The 19156-nt window shown below is 41.8% G+C and overlaps 1 protein-coding gene across 1 annotated transcript in view; it reads right to left on the bottom strand.

The window, feature by feature from the left end:
- Window positions 1–6913: 6913 nt before the first annotated feature.
- Window positions 6914–19156, bottom strand: part of BRINP1 (BMP/retinoic acid inducible neural specific 1) — a 254241-nt gene continuing 241998 nt past the window's right edge. The window contains exon 8 of the mRNA XM_030207789.1: window positions 6914–8223. Coding sequence (XP_030063649.1) covers window positions 7083–8223 — 1141 coding nt within the window. The 3' untranslated portion in view covers window positions 6914–7082. The remainder of the gene's footprint in view (window positions 8224–19156) is intronic.

A 19156-nucleotide genomic window follows, 5' to 3' on the forward strand; every position in this document is an offset into this window, starting at 1 on the left:
TGCAAAATTGGGATTTGGATGTCCCTGCAATATGGACATCTGAATGCCAGCTGTCATCCAAATAGAGCTTCGAAAATAAGCACCACAGTGTTATAGGGGTGTGCAGTCAAAATATTTTCACTTTCTTTAGTTTCCCAATTCTTTTACAGGAATAATTTTCATTTTTTTTTATTTTTTATATTCATTTTGGGGACAATAATGTAAAGAGAATACACCCCTCTCCAAAAGTAGGTGCACTGTGGATAAGTAGCTTAGTGGTTAGTGCAGTGGACTTTGAGCCTGGGGAATTGGGTTCAATTCCCACAACTCCTTATGACTCTGGCAAGTCACTTAGGGGTTTCTGTAGAAAGGTGCACTTGCTAAAAATAAGCATGCACTAAGGGGTCTTTTACTAAAGTGCGCTGAAAAATGGTCTGCGGTAGTGTAGACTCGTGTTTGGGTGCACGCAGAATTATTTTTCAGCACATCTACAAAAAAAGCTTATTTTGCCAAAAACAGACGTGCGGCAAAATGAAAATTGATGCGCGTCCATTTTGGGTCTGAGACCTTACCGCCAGCCATTGACCTAATAGTAAAGAATTCAGGCGGTAATGACCTACGCGCATCAAATGCCACTTGGCGTGTGTCCCTTACGCACACCCAAAAATTTAAAATATTTTTCAGATGCGCTTATCAAACATGCGCCAAAAATGAAATTACCGCAGGAGCCACATGGTAGTCGGGCGGTAACTCCATTTTGGTGCACGTTGGGCACACGTAGACGCTTACACGGCTTAGTAAAAGGGCCCCCAAATGTTAGAGTTGCTCATATATTTCTATGGTCGTTCTAGCTTTTAGCATGCGCTAATCATTAGCATGCACTAAAAACACTAGTGTGCCTTTGTAAAAGGACCCATAACCCTCCATTGACCCAGGTACAAAATAAGTACCTGTATATAATATGTAAACTGCTTTGATTGTAACCACAGAAAGGCAATATATCAAGTCCCATCTCCTTTCCCTATTCATGAGTAGGGCACACTCTGTCAGTAGTGGATGCACTATACCCCACTAGTGTAGACTTTTTCCAAATATTGTGCCCCTATTACTAAATTGTGTTAGGCACTATTGTGAATTTGATGCAGCTTAAAATGGCGCACAGCCTGATGTACTCAGGCATCCTGCAGTAACTGCCAAATTAGTGCAATAATACAGGCTCTAAAAATATTGGGGGCCCTGTTTACTAAGGCATTTTGAATGCACCTACAATTAGAGTGCACACTGACTGTGTAGGCGCCTATAGGGATATTGTAGGTGTGTACACAGTTAACACGCATACATGGTTAACGCATGTTAAAAATTTTAATGCACCTATAACGCAGCTTAGTAAACAGGGCCCTAGGTGTTTTTTTTGGGGGGGAGAGGGCTTGTCAAGGGAAGAGAATGGGCATTTTTGCATATATTAGTGTGATAACTGGTTAGCGCAGCAATATCGAGTGAGCCCTTACTGCCTACAAAATGGGTTAAATGGTTATTGTTTTTTTTCTTGATATGGCTCCTTTACTCAGTTCTTTGGGGATATCACATTGTTTCTTTAAATTTATCTCACCTTCATTTTCTGTTAACACCACACACCTTCATTATATTTCTCCACAGTACACTGTTTAACATTTTGTCTTAGGTTTTGCTTAGGTTTTGTTCTCTTTTTGTTTTTCTGTATCCTGTTCATTTCATTTTTTTTGTCTTCTTTTATCTTGTTCAATTTTTTTTTATTCTTTGTTTTCATGCCTAACATGATGCTCTTTTGTTATTGATAGACCTTTGAGAATGGCTTTGTGCCGAAACTCAGCCTGTGTAGGATCAGGATTGTTTACGCCTTTGGTGGGTCAAGTTTGTATACACATCTGGTGAACTGCTGAAGAATAAATAATATTTGAAGCTTAGATTTCATTTTTGTCTGTTTTTCTTAGAACATCATTCTTCCATCCTCTTTGTTTTCTTTTAACATTAGCACATTGACATTAATACAACAAATAGAAAATTGGCCATTTTATAGCTGCAGTCAAACATGGCTTTAGTGCACCCTTGTTTGGGTTTTTCTTGTGTGCTAAGGCCAGGGCCACCGAGAGATACAGTCAGGCATGGGGTAGGACTGGACCGCCACGTGCACATGCCCCCCTACCTGCCACCGCTGAACCACACAGTCGCCTCTCACACTTGGGCCACCACCCCCCAAACCTTTCTGTGTGCTCCCTCGCCCTATCCTCTCCTGCGCTGTTCTTGTCCGTGCCGGGACATGCGATATCACATTAACAGTGGCGTAGGAAGGGGGGTCGGTGGGGCGGTCTGCCCCGGGTGCACGCCGCTGGGGGGGGGGGGGGGGGTTGTCGGCTCCACTGGTTCCTTGCTCCCTCTGCCCCGGAACAGGTTACTTCCTGTTCCGGGGCAGAGAGAGCAGGGAACCAGCGGAGCCAATGCAACTCCCAGCGACGTGCACTCGGGGGCAGATTGGCCCTCTTGCCCGCCCCTCGCTTCCTAATTTAAGTAAGAATGCACTCCGGGGGGGGGGAGGGTGCGCTCCGGAGGGGGGAGGGTGCACACCGAAGGTAGGGCGCCGTGTTGCACCCGGGGGGGGAGGCGAAGCGGCGACCCGCCCCGGGTGTCAGCCGCCCTAGCTACGGCACTGCACATTAATGCAATCATCTGGGTTTTGGGCAGCATGCAGAATGCAGGAGAAGGAGAGGACAGACCTGGAAGCTAGAAGGAAGATGCTTGCCAGCGCCGGGCCTGAGCCTGCCCCCCCCCCCCCCCCCCGGGGAATTTTGCCCTCCCTCTCGGTGGCCTTGGCTAAGGCCACTTTTTCATGCGGTTTAGTAAAAATGACCCCTATGTGCTCTATTTGTATTTACAACACAAGAAAAAGCCCAAAATGTTGGGGTTTTCCCTGTCATTTTAGGAGATAAAACAACATAAGTGGACATGGGAAATGTTGACATTTTTTATGTTGTTTCAAATGAATTCACATCTTTACCTTCTTTATGGTATAAACAGCTAATGTTTTTAAACTGAAGTGGAGGAATGAAGGACAACATTTCTATCAGGACAAAATGTGTTATAAAATGGATCTTAACCATAATTTTTTTTTTTAAATCAACGTTTGAGTGCTTGTTGCCCAGCTCTGATGAATTTGTTGCCTGAAGCAGATGCTAACCATATCATTATTCTGAGGTGCTTTCCACCATTTTTGTGATGAATAGTTTTGTTTCCTATCATTATTGATTGGCATTCTTTTCTGACTTGAATTTTACTTTTAAATTGTAAACTGCTTTGACCTATTTTTATAGTAAAGGTGATATAGCAAGCCTCAATAAATATAAACATAAAATTCTTCCTAGCTGAAATTTACTGTGCAGAAGATGAAAAAAGAAGATAGGATAGATATGATACAAATATTCAAATAAGTAGCAGGATTCAATAAAGTGACAGAAAATAGCATTTTCTATAAAAGTAAAATCTTGGCAAGGGGTCATCTTATGAAGCTAAAGAAATGGAAGGTGTAAAATGATATGAGAGGCTAGGGATGTGCACAGACAAAAAACAAAAAGGTGTATTTTTAAAAGAATTTTACATGATTTTGGGTGTTTTCTTGAGTTTATTTCACACATTTCAATTTACCAGAAATGTTTTAATATGCACTAATCGATGTAATAAGCCTTAATTTGTAGATTCATGCATGTTAAATTAATTTAATGCACACTATCCCCTAATTCTATAAAAGTTGCTAAAAATTGCATGTACAAATGTAATTGAAGAATGATCTAGTTAGCACCAGTAATGAGCTTTTAGCAAGCAATTATTGGCTTTAATTAGATTTAATTGAAATGTACGTGCCTAAATTTAGGCGTGGGATCCATTAAATTTCATGGAGAAGTCTAGAAAGGGGGTGTGAATATGGGTGGGTTATGGGTGGTTTGGGGGTGTTCCTTTAAGTTATGTGCATAGTTAGAGAATAAGGGCATCTGCACCTAAATTTATGCGTGAATATTTGCAGTACGTTTTAGTTGGTGCAAATGACCGCACCTAAAGTTAGTTGTGATTCCCAGGCATAAAGGCAATCCTACAAACCACGCCTAATTTTAGGCGTGGTTTGTAGAATAGTGCTTTTTTCATTGCTCATATTTTGGCACCATATATATAATGTACCCCATATAAGGGGTATTCTATAAGTGGGCTCCTCCTTTTAGGCACCCTGATACCACATAGTGAGAAACTACTCTAGAGCAACCAAGATTCTATTTCAGAATACTAGTGTGAAGAAATGGTGTGTTTTAAGCCTGTAAAATGTATTGGATATTTTCCTGTTTTAATTATGTCTGAAGTGTTTTTCTCCTATTTGGCCAACAGATGGTGCATGTTTATGCTTAAAGCTGTTAAACTGAATGTTCTTTTTCTTTAACACAAACAGGAAGCAGGCAGTAGTATACTTTCAAATCTTGTTGACTGGGCTCTGATTGGCCCAGGAGCTCATCTCATTTAGAGTTTAGTGGTTTTGAGTTCAGTCTTAACCATGAAGAAAAAGAGATAGATCTCTTTGCTGAGGCTTGGTGAATTATATGTCATGATCTTCTCAGGTACTGTTTAGCCAATATGCAAATGTTTAGTTACTTTTCTAATTGATCCATTTTTCAGTTACTTGTTACTGTTTAATATTTGCACATTTTGTGTCCACTGTTCCAAGTTCTGTAAATAAACATAATTGTTTGTTCGCTCTGCTTGTCTGGACTGATAAAGAATCCTGGTGGTTTGTGTGTTGGGTCTGTACTCTACACTAGCACCCTTCTCCCACTGACTGGGTCATAACCGCCTCTGGGTGGGTCTCCCATGCTCAAATTATCCTCAGTGATTTCTAGGTTACTGGGGCCACACTCCCAGTGGTCCCACAGTTTCCAGAAACCACTGGGGATAATTTGAATGCGGGAGACTCACCCAGAGGCAGTTGTGACCCAGTCAGTGGGAGGAAGGTGCTAGTGTAGAGCACAAGCAGCAAGTGCAGGCGGACTTGAGCTGTGCTGGGGATGTACCCTCTGAGTAGCTGCAGGACGCCAACTAGCATAAAACTGAATCAGCGCATCTTAACGTTTAGGCACCTGTCGTTCAATGCTTTGATTGTGCTCACATAAATGTGGCAAGAACACATGTATCTTACAGTTTTCTATAAGTTGTGTGCATAAATGGCATCATCACCCTTTCCCCTCCCATTCTCCACCCATGTGACTGCTCCCTTTGCATTTACACACTATACCCTAAATTCAGTAAATGGCGCTCAAAATTTGGCGAGAGTCACAACAAGGGTGACAAAGGGAAGGGCTTACTCTTCTTCTGTTTTCCTGCCATGACTCAAAGTTTGGCACCATAAATATTGGTGCTGAATGGTATTCTATAATGGGCATTCCAAGATCACCACACTTTATAGAATAGCACGTAGCGCCGGAATCTACACTCAACTTTGGGCGCGAGGAGTTACACCAACTGAAATCAGGTATAAATCCCAGCACACAAGTTGGGTGTGGACCTGCATTGATCTATAACACTGAACACATTTTAAGGGAATGCCCTGACCCACCATGCCCCTCTCATAGCCATGCCCCCTTTGCAGATCCACACAAAAATACTTATACACTATTCTATAAATGGGTGCTTAAGTGTGTTTTCATGTGGATCTCCAGTTTTTTGTCCCATTTTGGCACCGTGCAGCCATTAGAACACTTTTTTGTGGTGAATTGTTTATGCACAAGTAGTGCCTAATGTTCGGCTCCATATATAGAATTCCCTTGTATGCCGTTTACATGCCTACTTTAGAATAGTGCTTAATCCCTTGGTTACCTCTTACGTACGTGAGTATAAACTTTCCTGTAAAAGGATCATTATTCTGTACATTTACCTGTACAAGTGCTACATAAATACATGCACCAGATTATAGAATTGCCCTTTGGATTTGAAAGGTTCACTAAAACATCAAATGTGCACTAATGAATGTACAAGTTGAATATATAAATAAAATAATATAACCCTACCACAGACTTCAGGCAGAGATTAAGGCATAACCCCTCATGAATCCCCCAGTGGTTGCCATCTCCCTCCCTTTCTCCTGTAAATGAAACCAGAAAGGAATGCCAGGCTCTATGACAGCGTCAAGTATTATGGGCAGTCTGAAGAAACCAAAAAACAGGTCTGAGGAGTAATCTAGTGGTCAGTGCAGTGGATTGAAAGCCAGAGAACCCAGGTTCAATACTCACTTCAGCTCTCCCCCCCTCTTAAATTGTGAGTCCTCCAGAAACAGACATATACCTACCGTACCTAAATATTTATGACACCTGCAAGCCTGAAGGCTATTGAAGTGTTGTACAGTAGGCATTTTCTGTTCATAGAGGGATCAGCATTTAAAATAAAATAGTTGTAGGGGTATATGAACCTGGGTGCCCTGGTTTACAGTCGACTGCACTGACCACTAGGCTGCTCCTCTGCTCTGCAAGGAGATCTGTATGGCCATTTCTATAAAAATGCTACTAGACAGACATCCTTGTTCCTGAGGTTTTGGCATTCAGAATTTGGACATTTCAGTTTGTAAAATGGCTGTTCATTTGGGATGTTCTCACGTATTTTCGAACAGGAAACCTTGACATCCCAATTCTGACTTGTGGCAGAGACCTAACAAAAACATTGTGCAGTCTCAAATGAACAAACTTGGAATCCCTGTTTATTGACAGCTCCAAAACTTTCTGTATCTGCTCCCATTGGAAGTCTTTCTAGTTTTCTCTTGTGCATTGTTAGGCACAACTTTTCACATAAGTGGTTTGTGTCAGTGAATGGAGACACTCCCCCCCCCCCCAGCCCAAACAAGGGAACAGCACATGAATAAGGTGTGAGCATTTTTATGTTTGATTAAAGAAATAACATGCCCGACAGTTTTATACAGTGGCTAAAATGTTTTTAGTGTTCAAGAGAATCCCTCTCACCTCTGTTTGTATAATTATTATAATTACATTTTACAAATTTCAATGTACACACAAAAGAACTTGTCTTTTGTTGGTTAACTGTCTCTGCTAACACAACTTAGCTGTCATCTGGTCCGACTGTTTGAGGATTTCAGTGTTGTATAGATCCAAGGCATGATTCACCCGGATAATCTCACTGTTGGTCAATTTCAGTCGGTGCTTCAGCATACAAGAGAAGAGGTCCAACTGGGGTTTCCCTGGTGCTACAGGGGGAGCTAACCTGTTGATTCGGTCCCTAATATCCAATAATAGAAGCATAACAGAGGAGGAAGAGTAGAACTGTCCACCCTGTGTGTATGACTGATTGACCTGTTGCACGGCACTGCGCAGAAGGTCAGCATTGAAGCGCAAACTGTAGCCATAAACCTGTATGTCTGAGATCTTGATGTAAAATTGACGCTTGCTAGGGTCAGAAAGGTCAATGGGTCCTTGAATGGTCTCATTGCGCATTAAGGAGGGGAGCCGTGTACGGCTACGAAGGTAGATGTGAACTGTCTCAAAGAATGTTTTCCAGCGGTTCCCCAGGAGCAGAGTCCAGTTATAGCACTGGCTATTCTGAAGTCGTACCTTCTCCCAGCGAGGGTAGCCATACTCACCAAAGGGCATGTTCCAGCCCTCAGAATGACTGCCACTGAAAGGGTTAACATAGACAAAAAACATAGGGTCCAGACTGCTGTTCCTGACCTGACAAATACGCATGGAGATGCCAATGGCCATGTGGATAAAGTCCATGCGATTCTTGTTGCTCTTAAGGGTCAGCGACATACGCTTTCGCCAACGTGGGTCAAAGAAAGTGTCCAGGCGAATCTCATTGCTGATGAATGTGGTATGCACATAGAGGCGTGAGTCCATCTTTTGCAATAGGTAGCGCAGCTCCAAATCTTGAAAGTCCAGGTCTGTCTCGAAGCTGATAAATTGCTCACTGCGCTCTGAGTCCACATTCTGTGGCTCACACCGGCCCCGGTAAAGCTTGTAGCCCTTGTTGCAGGAGCCGCAGAGGGAGATGTTGGCTAAACTGCACATGGCACAACTGTTGTTGCCCCCAATGATGCATGGGATGGGCCTCTGGCACAGACTGGTGCTACTATGGCATACGCAGCTTCGCTGACTCTCTAAAAAGGTGCCCCAGAACCCATTCTCATTACAGTAGAGTAATGACTGCACCCGGGTAATCCATTGCTGGATGGTCCTGAGGAAAGAAAAAGAAAGACAGAGGTCTTCAATATAAACTGGATAAATACAAGAGAGGACAATGAGAATAGAAATTAAGAGATAATGGGAGTAGATAAGATTGAGGGGAATGCTGGTAAAGATGCAGAGAAGAAGGATCAAGGGATATCAGAATTCTAAACACTATCCCTCCGATATTCAGCCAGTGAGGGGCAATGCTTCTGCTTCCGACACTGGCATTAAACCCAGATATTCAATGCAGGGCCATATCCAGCTGCTGGCATTGAATATCTTGTAAGCTCCTTTGAGCAGGGACCGTCCTTCTTTGTTTATTTTGTACAGCGCTGCGTAACCCTAGTAGCGCTCTAGAAATGTTAAGTAGTAGTGGTAGTAATTTTAGTCACTAAAAAGTTAACCAATTAAGCTGGCATTCAGCATTGACCGATTTAAGTTGCTAGTGGTTAAAGATAGGATGGAGACTAACCAGATAAGTTCCTCAATTTAACTGGTTATACTGTAGGAGCCAACAACAAGTATTTGGTGACAATAACCAGTTAAATACCGGAGCCAACAACAAGTATTTGGTGACAATAACCAGTTAAATACCGCTGAATACTGGCAATTAGGTGCTAATAAACTATTTAACCGGTCAGTGGCCATTTCTGGCTGGTTAAATAGTTTTGAATATTGGCCAGTATGGATTTTGCTTAGATATGCGATGTGTTTACAAAAAAGGATCAGGTTTCTGCTTGCTTGCTTGCAGAAGAGGGATCCAAGACACAGATGGATCATCAACTCCTCTGCTCAGCTGATATGTCACCCCTTCTGTGTAGGGATGGGCAGCCAGAAAAGTTTTGTGCAATTTCTCATGCCATTTCTGGGAAAGATCATTTAACTTGTTTTCTATCGGCCATCTTGATAAAGAAACAATGTTATCGAGTGTTCACTATTTGCAAAGAGGGCACACTTTTTCGAAAAGAGTGTGCTCTCTTTTCCCAATAGTGCATGCACGCATGCACTATTTGTGCACATGCAGTGGCTCGAGCATGTATGATGGCTCATGCTTGCACAATGGTATTAATGGGTGCATTATAATGCAATAAAATTTATATGGAAATATGATGTTTGATTTTAACAAAATATTTCTAAAAAGCAAGGAAAAGACCTCAAAATGCCCGACCGTTTACTTTCAGTTTTCGGTGGCTTTAACTGGGGGTGTGGTGTTCATCACTGGTCATAAAAACCTTGCTTGGAAAGAATTATTTTAACATTTAATTTATTTTTAAATTTATTTCCAAAAAGATTTTAGCAATTTTGCTCTTTTTTACAAAAAAGTTTTTTTTTAATATATTGACAATATCAATGCTAACTTCAAAATGTATTTAGTTCATAAAAACCTTCACTGATTCTCATGAAATGCTATAAAGCAGCTTTACAAAAATAAAGTCGAGCACTTATCTGTTGCCCGACGGTGGCCCCATCCGTTTCGCTTGTAGGATTTTTCAAGGGCTGTGCTTCGACACAGAAAGCATTGCGAAAAATTTTTTCCTCTCTCTTGATCTGATCATGGCTTAGTGCTGCTTTGAAAACTGAAAGTAAGCGGTCGGGCGTTTTGAGGACTTTTCCCTGCTTTTTAGAAATATTTTGTTAAATTCAAACATCATATTTCCATATAAATGTTATTGTATTCCTCTTTATATGTTTGGTGACCTTGTATCTTGGAGTCCTGTATGGTGATCCTCCTACTATTGTTTGCATTATAATGCAACCACAGTCCTCAAGGGCCACAACCCAGCTGGGTTTTCAAGATTTCCACAGTGAACATGCAAGAGACTGATTTGCACGTACTGTTTCCATTGTATGCAAATAAATCTTATGCATATTCATTGTGGAAATCTTGAAAACTCAACTGGTTTGTGGCCCTCAAAGACCATGGTTGCCCACTCCTGCATTGTTTGGAAAAGAATGCACACTATTATTAGTAAATTTTAAAAAAATCAAAGTTTGTCTTTTCTGCCCATTTTCATTTATTAATAACGTAGAACATGGTATATGTTGGTTACATTTCCCATGTTGCTGTAAATTACAGTTTATCCCTACTTTTGAGCAGAGTAAGGGGGTCTATAGGAGATCCTTAGCTGGGCTCTTTTCTCAAATGATGTTGCACCTGCTTAGTGGACTCTCTGATTACTACAATTCCCAACTTTCTTCATCCTCTTTCTCTCTATATTTCACAGTACCTCTAATTACTGGCAATGCTGCAGTGAAACAGCTCTGAGCAGTAAGTCCATCATTACGTAATCGCCAATGCAATAGAATGAGCTAATGAATAATTAGGATTCAACCCCTGCAGAACAGGAGTGATAATTACAGCCCAGCAGCTCTAAGAGCTGGTTAACAAAATCCATGGCACCTGCATAGTCTGACCTAGGGATAATAATGCGCCTATCAGTTGTAAGAAGGAATGCATTATTGTCTCTTCAAGGAGGAATGGTGGGGAGGAGGGAGAGAAGAGAGAGAGAGAGAGAGAGAGAGAGAGAGAGAGACAGAGGGGGGGGGGAATAATAAGGCTATAGATGGAGAAAGGAGGCAATAGAAAGAAGTGGAGAAATATGAGTGGAAGGTACTGTAAGAAGAGGCAAAAGAAGTGTAGAATGAGAACTTGAAAAAAGAATGAAGTGAGAATTAACTTGTCAACTGTATTAAAGAAGAGATTAATGATACACTCAGGCAACAAAGAAAAGTGAAAGCAGAGACCAGGGAAAAGGGTGAGGGAGGGACAATAGGAGAGCACAAGTCACAAGATAATGATATATCTTTGGAACTGGAAAGGGGTCATTATACCATTTCTCAAGTCACATGAACCTTCAAAGTCATGCACTGATAAACAGAGCTAAATCTAAGAGGCAGAGGAGACAAAACCTCATCTCAAGAGTGCAGGAGAAAAAGCTCACTTTAAATGCACAGAAGCAAAAGCTTACCAATGGGGCAAAGAAATCAGAATATCATCCTAGAGGAAAAAAGATAGATCTTTTTCCTGAAGGGCAGCTGAGAGAGAGCTTTGACCAAAGGTAAAAAATAAATAAATAAACAAACAAACAAACAAACAGATAAGCTTTTTTCCAAGGACAGCAGAGACCAAGCAATCCCTTTAAGGCAAAGGAGATGGATTTCTTCTCTAAATGCAACCAAGATAGCTGAACTCCAAAGGTAGAAAAGTCAGTTTTTCTTTTCTCTGGGAAGCAGTCCTTGCCTAAAAACAGGAAATAAAGCTCTCAGCCAAGGGCAGAGGAAGCAGCTGTACCCTAGGAAAGGTGAAATAGAGTGCTCCCCTTGTGGTTAAAGGAGTCAAAACTCTTGGACACATAAAGGAGCGGTGAAGACCAAGACAATGACAAAAAAAGTCTATAATCCACTGTGGTTTCAAAACTTTATTCTGGTGTCCAGAAGAAAATCACAAAGACCTGACACAGCCCTGTTTCGATGCAATGCACCTGTGTCAGGGGGTCTATGTGTTTGCCAAATTCTTGTGATTTTCTTCTGGACACAAGTAACATTTTATAACCACAGTGGATTATGGAGTTTTTTTTGTCCTCTTCTTGATCGTCTGCACGTGCATTCATCTGCTGAAACCAGTCATTCTTCTCCTGTCAAAACTCTTGGAAGCACAACCTTCCTGGTGAGTCTAGCACCCTGATTTTCAGTTGCACAATATGGGCCCTTTTACAAAGCGGCGGTAAGCCCAACGCGGGCTAACCACAAGCTAAAACTGAACTACTGCTGGGGCAATGTGGCCACTGGTGGTAGTTCCTGGTTGAGCATGTGCCATTTCTGGTGCTCCCTGGAAATGTTTTGCGTCTAGTGCGGTGCTAACCCAGCGGTAATAGGGCTTCACCGCATGCTGCCCAGTTGCCACCAGGTTACTGCAGGAGCCCTTACTGCCACCTCAATGGGTGCATGGCCATGAGGTAAACATTAACTTACTGCATGGCCATTTTGGTTTTTTTTTTAACCTGCTGCGGTGAAAAGGGCCCTGGCATCCAGGAAAAACGGCCTCCATCACTACTGCTGGGCCCATTTTCCCGCAGCTTAGTAAAAAGACCCCAAAGTAAAGGGATCCATTTTAGGTACATAACTTTTTTTTTTTTTTTTTTTTGGGGGGGGGGGGGGGGGGGGGTTAGTTGGAATGAGGAACCTAAATTTTCCACTTATTATTCATGATCTTAAATTAAGACCTGCAATTCATTTTGCCTAGACTTAGGAGGTTATTTTAAAGGCTTATGTGGCATTTGCATGTGTGACTAGCAGGTTTGTATGTGTAAACAGCCCTACATGGTGAACACATTTTTGAAAGTAAATATTATCTGGGTATGGTTTGGATGGGCCTGAAAAATATGGGGTCGATATTCAAAGTGCTTTAACCAGGCAGAAGAGGCTCCAGTCTAGTTAAATCCTGCTGGCAGCGCATAAGCAGATATTCAGTGGGACTTAAATGGACAGCACTGCTGAATATCTGCTCTGACTGCTGTGGCATTCTCTGGTTAGTGCCAAGGTGGTCCAAGGGGGCAGAGTAATGCTTCAGGCAGAAGTGGAGGAGTAGCCTAGTGGCTAGAGCACCAGCCTTGATATCCATAGGTGGCTGGTTGAAATCCCACTGCTGCTCCTTGTGAACTTGGGCAAGTCACTTAACCCTCCATGGCCTAAGGTACAATATTAGATTGTGAGCCTTACAGGGACAGAGAAATACCCAGTGGGCCTGAATGTAACTCACCTTGAGCTACTACTGAAAAAGGTGTGAGCAAAATCCAGATAACTAAGTTATGTGGTGACTAGTGATGTTAAGTGCTAGTGCACACATATGGACCAAATAAATAGCAGTCATAATTATGTCAGTTATGTGGGTACAGCACTGAATATCAGCTGCTTAATTGGAGTGGAAGAGTGGCTTAATAGTTAGTATAGTAGGTTGTGGACCTGGTTTGATTCCCACTGCAGCAACTTTAGTACAATGTACTATTTATTATTTTTATTACTTTTAAGTGTAACATCCATCCAAATGCATTACAAAGTACAAAGTAACTGCCATTCCATAAGAAGAACCATAAGATATCAAACATATAACTACAATACTGGTATAGATCATAAAATCGAATTAAGTATACAACAGGTATACAAAAATGGAAGAGGCATAAAAATAAATGATAATTTGGAGGGAAAAAAATAAACAAAGGACAGAGGGGAAAATGAAGAAAGGGAAGAAAAGGGTAAAAGGGGATCAGATGGTTGTGCTTAGATGACTACCTATCAGTATTTGACTCCAAATATTGCTGCAGGGTTAACCAAACTTTGTTATTAGACATCTGGAAGTGACCAGTGTAGGCTGTACAATATTTATGAATTAGTATAACATTATTCCACCAAAAATGAATGTTGAGTTTTGAATTATTCTTCCAATTGGATAAAATATATTTGAGAGTTATTGCTACCATTGTGTCAAAAATTTTAGAATCATACCCATCCAAAACATGAAACCAACTTTATTGAACCAAATAGTATCTTTGCAGGGGTTAGAATTTCAGTAAAGTTGAATATGGATGAGATAATTTGCCATACTTTGGTCCAAAAACGATTAGTATCATAACATTCAAAGAGTAAGTGGAGAAGAGTTCCCTTTTGCCCATTACATGACCAACAGGAATTATCCTTTGACAAATCAGCCACCTATTTAGATTGTGAGCCCACTACGGACAGACCCAGTACCTGTAAACTGTAAACTGCTTAGTCTCAATTATATATAACAAATTTAAAATTAAATTGGCTTCCCAAATGTTGCCATTCTCTTTTTGATGTAAACACAGAGGAACACAAGTCTTCACACACTCGAAATCATAAAGGACATAGCGAGGATGACACAAAGATACGGTCTCTAGACAATGCTTAAAGAGTCCAAATTTATTGTGTAGCTTAAGGCTTCAGAAAAGGCGACATTTGACTGTCGACTGTGTATAGCTCTGGACTTTGAACATTGAGTTTTAACATACCAGATTTTTGATTTGATGCAACATTGACAGATTTATGGTTTTTCCATAGACATTTTTGAGAGACTGTAAAGACTCCTGAGGCAGGCCGGTTGGTTCAAACATGGCCATGTCGAGTCGTTTAAGCTACACAATACATTTGGACTCTTTAAGCTTTGTCTAGCCATCACATTTTTGCTGTGCCCTTTATGTGACATTCTCTTTTTAACATGCTTCTTTGAAAAATGATGGTTTCTTCTCTACATGCTAAGTACAAATGTTTTTGCCACATCTTTATAGATATTCAAAAGACATCTGGGTTGATATCCAAAGCAATCTCACCAGCCAGAAACTGCTTATGCAGGGCTATCTGCTGATAGTAGCAGCTAACCAGTTAGTGCTACTGAATATCACTACAGACTGCTAAACTGAAGTGCACTGCATACTGCTGTGATGGAGCTGGGTATGACATTTGAGGCTGGCATAGAGGCTGGAAAAAATGTTTTTTAATTTTTTTTTTAGAGTGGGAGGGGGTTGGTGACCACTGGGGAGTAAGGGGAGGTCATCCCCGATTCCCTCCAGTGGTCATCTGGTCAGTTTGGGCACCTTTTCGGGCTTGGTCGTGAAAAAAATTGGACAAAGTAGTCGGCCAAATGCTCATCAGGGATGCCTTTCTTTTTTCCATTATCGGCTGAGGATGCCCATCTCTTAACCACGCCCCTGTCCCGCCTTCAGTACACTGCCGACAAGCCCCCGTGAACTTTGTTCATCTCCATGATGGAAAGCAGTTGAGGACGCCCCAAATCGGCTTTCGATTATGCCAATTTGGGTGACCCTGAGAGAAGGATGCCCATATCCCGATTTGTGTCAGAAGATGGGCATCCTTCTCTTTTATGTCACTGATAGTTGAAAAGGGGGTGTGGCCATGGACTTGGAATGGGCAGGTGGTTGGCGTTTCTCAAATCTATGCTCATTGTGTTTCTCAAATCTAGTCGTGCGGATGGGCACTTGGCATATACTATAAACTGTGTGGAAATTGTTCAATATAATATTGCTAAAGCCTAGCCATATTTTTTGCATGGTTTTTTCAGGCACCATATATAGAATCTAGTCCTAAGTGGCTAAATTGGACCGCATAAAACACAGTCCTATCTTTATGCAGTGTCGCTTAGATGGATAAGTGCTGAATATTGCACTTCATCACATAGGAGATAGCCAGCCGTATGAACTGGATATTCAATGCTGGTGCTTGGACATGGCCTCACATTGAGTATCTGGGAATAATGTTGGGATGGCTAAAAAAGTACTTACCACCACCAGCTAAATATCTACCCATCTAAGTTCAAATTGTGAATGTCCCGACTTGAACACCCCTTTTCCTACTTAGATGACCTTTGCAAATTTGTTTTTTCACTGCTGCTAAGTTAGGTGCCTAGTGCTCACAATCACCATTTTCCCTCACTTAACTCTACCCCCATGAGCACTCATTTTTTAAAATCCTAAATTTAAGAACTTTTAGAAATTAGGAACGATATCTTGGCACCAGGGGGTCAATCCAGGTTCTTAACTGCCAAGTAAGCCACCTAATCCATCGGAAAAATTATTTCAAAATGAAAGACAACCAAGAACTTAAACAGTTACAGGCACTGAAATAGGAACCTGTGTGATCTTACAAGTTCATTATCAAGGGGCCCTTTTACAAAGTAGTGGTAGGGCTACCGCACGTGTAGTGCGTGCCAAATTGACACTACCACCCAGTTAGAATCCAAAAGCGATAATTTCGAAGTTGGCGTGTACAGTTTCCCCCAATAGCAAATATTTTTCTATTGACTACCACAGGGGGCATTCCCAGCAGTAATCGGCAATGCGGCCACATTGGCATATGCTGCATGAGTACTGCACATGTAGCACGTGAGCCCTTACCATTAGTTCAATGTGTGGTGGAAAGGGCTCAGACAGTAAATAGCATTGCGGTGCTTTTTATTTTAGCCATGGCCATTTACTGCCCCTATTAAAAAGAGCCTTTTTTCCCAGCCACAGTAAAAAATGACCCAGCACACCCCAAAACCACGCACCCACACTACCGCAGGCCACTTTTTACCGTGACTTAGTAAAAGGACCCCTAACTGCAAAGCAACTGAAAATTTGTTTTAAATTTACCACTAAATTGTACTGCAGTTTGCCGCAGTGAATTCTAGTCCAAGTTCTTGTTCCTTAAATAAGCAGTTTACTATTAATTTAGAGGGACCAAACAGATTGTAGTGCATGTTTGAGCCAATCCTCATCTTTTGGCTCCTATTTCAATTTATTTGCATGATTGTAAAATTAATTTTAGAGAAATTTCAGACAAAAAAAATACCAAAGCGTATTAGAAATTGTAACTGAAAACTCAAGACTTGTAAACTACGTCCTGGTATTCTTGCTGCTGGTTTCCCAACTTTCATTTTGTTATGCTTAAGAGAAATGTGAATAAGTTTACAGCAGGGAATTCTCAGTACTTCCTCTGTCCTCCTTCCTCACAACACTATTCTGATGTGGAGTAATCATCAGTGGTGTTCCTTGGTCGTCTGGCACCTGGGGCAGATCGCCGCTGCGCACCACCCAATACAGCATTGTGTCCCCTTCCCCCCGGGTGCAGCGTCGTCGTCCCTGGGTGCAGTGTTGTGGTCCCCCAGCGCATCATCTCAAGACACCCCCCCCCCCGGGTGCATTGCCTCTTACCTCCTGTGGTGCTGGGAGCTGCGAAGTGGCTTTTGGCTCTGCAGGTTCCCGGCTCCCTCTGCCCCGGAATAGGAAGCAACATTAGAGGGAATAGGGAACCGGCGGAGCCGACAGCCATGCAGTTGTTCCCTGCACCCACCCCCCTGCAGAGTGCACCCAGGGTGGACATCCCCCACCGCCCCGTCCTCATTACGCCACTGGTAACCATTCTGTCACAGGCTTTCAAACATGGATCTCAGACCTACTCAGTAACTGGCCTGTACTTGCTGCCCAGTAGAGTGGACTAGTTGAGTAACTCAGGGATTTGTACTGAGACTAGTGCTTTGTTTTGTTTTTAACATATCTATAAATGATCTGAAAATGAGGATGATGAATGAGGTGATCAGAGTAGCAGATGACACAAAATTATTCAAAGTTGTTAAATTATGGATTGATACAAGAAGACTGGCTATCCAAAGAGCAGATGAAATTTAATGTGGACAAGTACAAAGTGATGCACATTGGGAAGAATAGCCCACATTAGAACTAAAGCTTCCATATTATTTTTATTTTGTTACATTTGTACCTTGCGCTTTCCCACTCATGGCAGGCTCAATGCGGCTTACATGGAGCAATGAAGGGTTAAGTGACTTGCCCAGGGTCACAAGGAGCTGCCTGTGCCTGAAGTGGGAATCAAACTCAGTTCCTCAATTCCCCAGGACCAAAGTCCACCACCCTAACTATTAGGCCACTTCTCCACCCAGGAAAAGATATATGTGTCATGGACAACACATTGAAATCTTATGTTCAGTGTACAGTAGCAGCTGAAAATGCAAACAGAAGATTACAAATTAAAAGTAAAAAGAGAAAAAAAACCCTGTTCTGTAGTACTCCATGATATAATCACACCTTGAGCAATGTGTGCAGTTCAGGTCGCCACATCTCAAAACAGACATAGAGGGGCATTTTTGATATGATGTTTAAATCCGACTTTGGATGATTTTCTCAAAAACATTCAAATTTCAAGTGGTGAATACAGCAATTTTTAAAATAGTAAAACATTTATCTTTCTGTTTGTAAAATGGTCATTTGCTAGACATTGCTGTCCTCAGTGCTTCTATCTTTTTTGACCATTTTGGAAAAGAATATGCCCAATTGAAAAACACACAAAATCAAGCCATTGGAATGTTGGAGGAGCTAGCATCTTAGTAGACTGGCCACACAGGGCAGTGGAGCACTCTAGGGGGCACTGCAGTGGACGTCACATAAAAGGTCCCAACTACATATCTCACCCTTACCCCCTTATGTTTGTTGGGAAGCCCTCCAAGCCCCCCCCCTCCCAAAATCTTAGTGTACTCAACTACACACCACTACAATAGCCCTTATGTCTGCAGGTGTCACCTATATATGGGTACAGTAGGTTTTTGGTGGGGTTTTTTTGGGGGGGGGCTGACACTTTCCACCACAAGTGTAACAGAGTGGGATATGCTTCTCTACAGTCCACTGCACTGACCACTAGGCTACTCCTGGGATAGGACTGGCCATAACATCTGAAGCTGTCAAAGAGGCTGGTATGTACTGTTTCTTTCATATCTTTGGGGGGGGGGGGGAGGGGATCAGTGACCACTGGGGGAGTAAGGGGGGTGGTTCATTCTTTTATTCCCCATTTGTAATCTGGTAATTTAGGGCACTTTTTTGTGGCTTTAGTTATTATTAAAACAGGTCTAGCTCAAAACATGTTAGTCTTAGCCATGGATGTTTTTGTTTTGTTCATTATGGCAGAAAAATGTCCAAGTATTAGGGACACCCAAATCCCACCATTAACACACGCCTGACACACCCTCTTGTGATTTGAATGCACTGCGGATGAACAGCATAGAAAAACATTTAAAAAATGAGTTTCAAAAATAGCGATTAGAACGTTTTGGCAAGCAAAATGTCCAAATGCTGCTTTATGCCACTTTTTAAACATTTTTCTCTTTCAAAAATGAGCCCCATAGTGGAATTAGCAAAAGTAGCGAGAAGGTCAACCAAAATGATAAAAGGGATGGAATAAACCTCATGTGAGGAAAGGCAACAGAAGTTAGGGCTGTTCAGTTTGGAGAGCAAACAACTGAGGGATGATGTCAAAGATGCATTTGTAGTAGCGCATCATACCATATGCTATGAGTTTATCTTGTTGGGCAGACTGGATGGACAAAAAAACCCCGATAACTTCATGGATAACGGGTTCTG

Source organism: Microcaecilia unicolor, chromosome 6 (genome assembly GCF_901765095.1).
Source record: "Microcaecilia unicolor chromosome 6, aMicUni1.1, whole genome shotgun sequence".
Classification (NCBI taxonomy): Eukaryota; Metazoa; Chordata; class Amphibia; order Gymnophiona; family Siphonopidae; genus Microcaecilia; species Microcaecilia unicolor.